At 54.3% G+C, this 6,196-nt stretch overlaps 1 protein-coding gene across 2 annotated transcripts in view; it reads right to left on the reverse strand.

Annotated features, from left to right (window-relative positions):
• The window catches only part of PDE10A (phosphodiesterase 10A), a 181,539-nt gene that overhangs the window by 19,781 nt on the left and 155,562 nt on the right, over positions 1-6,196 (reverse strand). For both annotated transcript variants that reach the window (XM_039881383.1, XM_039881373.1), the window contains 2 exons: positions 5,641-5,791; positions 4,464-4,619 (listed from right to left, as the gene is read on the reverse strand). In XM_039881383.1, coding sequence (XP_039737317.1) covers positions 4,464-4,619; positions 5,641-5,791 — 307 coding nt within the window. The remainder of the gene's footprint in view (positions 1-4,463; positions 4,620-5,640; positions 5,792-6,196) is intronic.

Below are 6,196 nucleotides of genomic sequence, written 5' to 3' on the forward strand. Positions count from 1 at the left end.
AAATGTCTCACGACCTCAAAATAAAGTTTATTTAGGCATATTAAACACCCCCCTCCCCCCAGAGGAGAACAGTTTCACATAAAATACACAACATCCAGGTTTAAAAACTGCAGGCCACCTTGTCGTGTCCTGTCCTCTGGGGAGGCGGGACACAGCAGATGGTCATCCTGAACAAGGCCCAGAGGCGGTCATCCAGACCCCGCCGCCTCAGGATTAGTCTTCTATACGTGAAACTTTTACAAACTTTTTACAATAATTCCTTTCTCTTAGAATTTTAAGTTCTTATTTGCAATTGAGATACAAATGGGTTGTTTTTGTTCAAACAAAAAAAAAAAAGGTTGAGATAAATGAGATGCATTAGAGTTCATCAATTCTTTTTTAATGACTTCATTATTAGTCATCATCACCCTACCATAAATTGATTTTTAATTGTTTTCACTTGTCTTAAGCCAATTATAGGCTGATAAAATGTTAAAAACTTGAAATTATTAAAATGCATTTCTTTACAAAACCAGACATCTCGCTGAAACGCTGCCTGCTCCCTACTGCTCTGAAGTAAAGCTCCCTGTGTGCCCCCTGTTTTCAGTCGTCAGAATCTTTCTGTACTATACTTACTCTTAAGGTCTTACAGACACGTAAAGGAGCCCACGACAGACGCAGCGAACAGTCAGTGGTGGCCGCCCGCTTTTCTGACAGGGGGGAGGATAAGGCCCTCCGTAGAACGCTTTATGTTAGAAAGCGCTTTCACATACACGATTTCATGTTCAAATTACAAAATTTAAATAAGTCTTTGGTATCTATCTGAAATGAAACATCGGCTGCAACACTAACGACACTTCTCCTTGACTAAGAGAAATGGCGTTGCTTCTATCCACTGGTCACTTCAGCCATTTTGAGTGGCACGGTCCCATCTGAAGTAGCTTTCAGGAACATGACAGGGCCGAAGAGGTGGCTGTGAAAATGCCGGGCACCTGCCCCATGTGAAGAGGAGCCAGCCAGCTGTGCAGAGTCCTCTGCTCCCTGGGGACACGGGGAGATGCTGCGGGCTGGCCCGTAACGGCGGGGGGTGGGGGGTTCCAGGCACTGGGCGGGCGGCCGGCTTGGCCACCGTGCCAGCCCCATCCGAGCTCACCTCTCTACAACCGTCTAGTGGAACGCTACGAAAGCATCTCTCCTCGGACTTCAACTATGAGAGCCGCTTCGCTGCGATCTGACCGCAACTCGAGGGCAGCAGGTGGCCTTCGGGTCCCCACATGCTGCCTGGGGACCTGAGCCCCCGGCTAAAGCATGCTAACTGTAGTGTGCCTGCTTGTCCCCATGCCCACATCTGCCACCACAGGCCGCCTGGAGAGGAATCGCAGACCCATCCACGTGCACATGCTCTGTCCTGTCACCAATAAACCACTCCGTTATAGTGTGTCAGAGTATTCCAGCACGCTGCTGACTCCCCTAATCTCTCTAAAATACGGATACCCTATATCCGGGGTCTTTAAATTCTCTTGGGGACCACAAACTGAGGAACTGACTGCAACTCTATATATGTTGAGTGTGTCATTCATAATCACGTGTTTTCATCAGATCTAAAGACAGTGTTCATGGTCTAAGACAAATTAAAAACTGTTTTAAAGGATGCACATGTTCCGGCTACTTCAGATTCATTATTTCCTGTACTGCTGTTCAGTATTACAGAAATCCGCTAGAGATGGTCCGGGAGACCCTCGTGGAGACGGGTTGCAACCGGGACCCTGCCGCTGGCCCCTTCACACTGTCCGAGAGTGAGGGGACGAATGAACGAACGAGGAACAAGTGGGAGGACCCCTTCCCCTTGAGAGATTCTACAATATAGTTACTAACTTTTCGCTCTGAAAACATAAGAAAATAAGGGACAAACAAGCAACTGAACACACCAGATAAACGACTTAAAGTATCTTTAAAACTCCAATTTCACATTAGTTACTAATAAGATAAAACTTCATAAAGTAATATAATACTTTTATGTCCCAGTTGATAAACCTAGTATAGTTAGTACCCTGGAATACACTGTGCGACACTGACACCCCATTTTGCTCCGATCAAGCATGAAATAACAGGCGCGTTTCCCCAGGAATGTTGCTAAATAACCCCAAACGGGAGAGCGGCGTGATTCATTCCTGCCGCAGCGCCAGCAGAGGAGCGGGCTCGGGAGACGCCATGTCCTGACACGAGGCAGCCAGACACGGCAAACACCGCTGGGACGCACTCCATGCAGGAGGACGCCCGCCACCGCCCGGCTCCCCAACACGAGTGGCTAAGGAGCTCGCCGGGGGCAGCGGCTCGCCAGAGTCACACCTTTCCCCCACGACAGAGGGACAGGGGTCTGTGTTTGGCAAACACGCAGTCTGCAGAGTCCCCTCTGTCGGGGCATCGGCAGCGCCCACGACCTCGGTCACTGCAGGGAGCTCGCAGGGTGGTGGGGGACAGCCCTGAGCACCAGCACACGGCGCTGGGCGGGCCTGTAGCTGGAGGGGTGGGCGGAGAGCAGGGTGGGGACAGGCGCCTGCAGGCCACAGGAGCAGCACCAGGCCACCTGTGTGGTGGAACTGGGCAGGTGTCACTGTGGTCAGTGCGGGCCATTGGGAGAGTCGGTGTACATTAAACAGGGGATGTCTCATAAACTACATAAACGTCTGACCAACGAATATACTTGAAACTAATAAAACGAAATTTAAAAATAAATTAAAAATAAAGGAGTTTCAACAAAAAGGGCTGGGACAGACTGAAATGTCGTGTGGGACAGAAGGAGGGGCTGGGGATTCTCAGTGACGAGGTCTGTGTGTTCGAGAACAATCGCTCTGGCAGCGATGCGATCGCAGGCTGGGCAGAACGGGGGAAGGAAGACGAACTGACCGCTCGGCCCCCGGCACGCTCTGAAACGCCATTACTGATCATCGTGACCCCACAAAGCCCCGGCTGCTTAGCTCCGTAAGATTCCGAGGGAAGGGCCTAGGAGCTCAGCTTCCAGCACGACCTGCACACAGCCATGGCCCCGTCGCCGGACACAGAATTCAGACGTGGCCTACTGAGTGCCTTATCTTCTCTGAAAACAGGAGGGAGGACAAACGTGTCCTTGTCATCACCTCACTGGTGACCAAAACCCCAGCTCTAATACTCGGAAGCTATCGTCCAGCGACTTTCTAGACGCCAACGGCTTTGCCTGAACTTCATCCACTGCCAGGAGTTCCGACTGTCCTGGGGACACCGCCCCGCTGAGGGTGCTGACAGCGACGAGACCACTGAGACGCTCCGCTGTCGCTGGCAGCCGATGCGACGGGCCCCTCCCCCGTGCTGGGTCGCCGCTGTTTCTCAGGCTTTGCTCTCCATGCTCCTCCCTTTACGAATGAACCGCCTCCCATGACGGGTAAGGTCGAAGCAGACACACACCGTCACGACGTTCTACCACGCTCGTGTATTTACAAAAAGCACGTCTTACACGTTTGCATGTACATACCTATACGGAGATACACACACACGATCACACTCACACCCTTTCATCCCGCTTAAATTTCGAGGTGTGCACGTAGCGATATTTACCCTTCCACACGTACACACATATATGTACGACGTTAACCATGAAGGAAGCGCTGGTGCCGAGGGAGCTGCAGCATGTGACTGCGCCCTGCCTTCCGGGACCACGCGGCAACCCACTGCACGTGGCTGGAAAACGCCTGACATCGCTCCATGTCTGAAACACCCTTCCCGTCCACCCGCGGGTGACCACAATCGCAGGACACGTCGGGAAGCTCAGCTACCGCCTCTGGCCACAGCCTTCCTGCTTCACGGCTTGCCATGGCCGGTCACTCTAAATCGAACCTCCCACAAACACACAGTCCGAAGACCCAGCGAGGGGCTGACAGTGAGAGGAAGACGCGGGGTCCAGGCGATAAGTCAGAACATGTCTGTGACGGGAACGAAGCCATTCTGAGGGAACAGCTTCCCCGTGAAGGATTTAAAGGGAAAGAGGGGCATATACCCCTACAGCGAGGCGACGTCTGTCACCGGCTACATCAACCACCGCCAGCTCTGTGAAGGCAAGACAGTAAAACCCAAACACGAGGGAAAAACCAAAGCACTGCCATGTTCTAAACCCCGAATCTGCCTAAGTCTCAGGATTGACTGTTCAGCGCTTTCTGGTTCAAGACTAAGGCCACCCACATAAATGAAATCAAACTACATGAAACAAACTTGGCCTCAGGGTTTCGTGTGCTCAAAATCAAATAGGATCGCAAAATACACTCAAAATCCCCATGAAATATTCTTTATCTAAAAACCACGATCGCCTAATGATGACGACAAACAGGTTTCTGGAATGAGCCATCGGTCTCCCGAGGCAGGAAGCCACGCCCACACCTGCTTGTGAGAACACCTGGGCCGCGAAGCCCCACCCACACGGCCCCGCAGCCCCAGCTCCGGCCTGGCGGCCTCACCTGCAGGATGGACACGGTCTGGGAGAAGTGGTGCTGCTCCATGGTGGACGTGGAGTAGAGCGCGGCCAGGGGGTGGTCGAACTTCTGCAGGTAGCTGTTGCTGAAGCCCCGGTGGTCCAGGTCGTGGCACAGACACGCGATCAGCAGTCCTTTGCGCTTGAGAAAGCAAGATGGCGCACGGCGGTCAGAACCGGGCGACGGGTTACAGGGGACGGTTGCCGGGTCATCCCTGCCACCCTGGCTACTGCCGTGAACACGGCGACCTCCCTAGGAATCTCGGAAATTCCAAACGCTCTAACTTGCTTTTCTGCTTATGAACTTGGGAGTCAAATGATTCTTGATAGCAGGTCGAAGGGTGTCAGCAGGAGGCAGGTCAGGTCCCAAACAGGGGTCAGGCGGGCACGGGGGGCGGGGCACAACGATATGAGGAGGCTCTGGGAGCTGAGGGCTGGGCAGGGAGCCCCTGGGAGTTGGGGTCAGGAAGGTGGCTGGGGCTGCCGAGAGAGGTGGCCAGGAACTCTACAAGGGAGGGGAGCTGGAAGACCCTCCGGGCTCTACATTCCCTGAGAACCTGGGGACGATGACAGCAAGGATGGCTCTTCTCCAGGTAGCTGTCCCTCAAAACAGGACTGTGTTCAGAGGACAGGATGGAGGTGGCTTTCACAGGCATCTGGGGCCAGGCGGGAGGGGACGTGCCTGGCTGAGGGCAGCCCAGACCTGGGCAGGCATCATGGAGGAAGGGCTTTGACAGCGGTGCGGTGTGGGAACGCCCCACACCTTCCCAGCCCTAGGTCTGGGGAGCTGTCGGCAGATAACTGACTCTGGGTAGAGGCAGGCGAACCAGCAAGACCTCCCGGAGCCCGGCTCCCCCACGCGGAGACCCCAGACGCTGTTGTCCCAGTGGCGCCTGACACCCAGCTTCTCGGAGCAGGGGGCTGTCCCGGGGGAGAGCAGCGCTCACTTCGCTCACAGCCTTCGGGAGAAATCTGCGTCGGGGGAAGGACGGCTACAAACACTGTTAGTGGAGTGAGGATTCCTGTATCTATGTTCCTCACACAGTAACATGCTGAACGCATGGGGACTGCCACCTCCAACACGTGCTTCTGTTGCTTTATGAACCTAAGTCTGTCCTGGGACAGGTCGCACATCGTGTCACGAATGGGCCCAGAGCAGGTACCTCCAGGTCGGTGAAGAGCCCGCGGCTGCTCTGCAGGATGGCGAACATGCAGTGCGCCACGGTGACTGCGTGCTTCCAGTTGTGGTACGGGACCCGCCTGTAGTTTTTCTTCACGGACATGATGAAGCGGCACAGCTTTTCGAGCTCGAAGCTGTGCGGGAGAAACATCGTCATAGTGGAAAGCGGTGGAGGACCGTCACGGCCCAGGAGGGCTCTGAGTGACACACGCACATCCTTGCCGTGCACACCTGACCGTGAGCATCCCCAGCCACCGCATCCAGGCGCCTCGCTCAGCACCTCCCGCAGCCCGTCAGGGCAGGGAATGCTTCACCGGCCTCTATTATGACAGGCTGACTGGCCCGCCAGGCAGCAAGGCCTGGGACCAGCATGCACTGGTTCCCATGGTTACCTCCCGTCACCCTCCCCGCCTGCAAGCACATCCTGCATCCCACAGAGCTTGACCCACAATACAGTACCGAACTGCTGAACAGTATTATGAACTAATGTGTTTCAAAAAGCACATTCAGACTCATCAACTACAAATACATACACGTTT

Source organism: Pteropus medius, unplaced genomic scaffold (assembly GCF_902729225.1).
Source record: "Pteropus medius unplaced genomic scaffold, Ma_sr-lr_union100, whole genome shotgun sequence".
NCBI lineage: Eukaryota > Metazoa > Chordata > Mammalia > Chiroptera > Pteropodidae > Pteropus > Pteropus medius.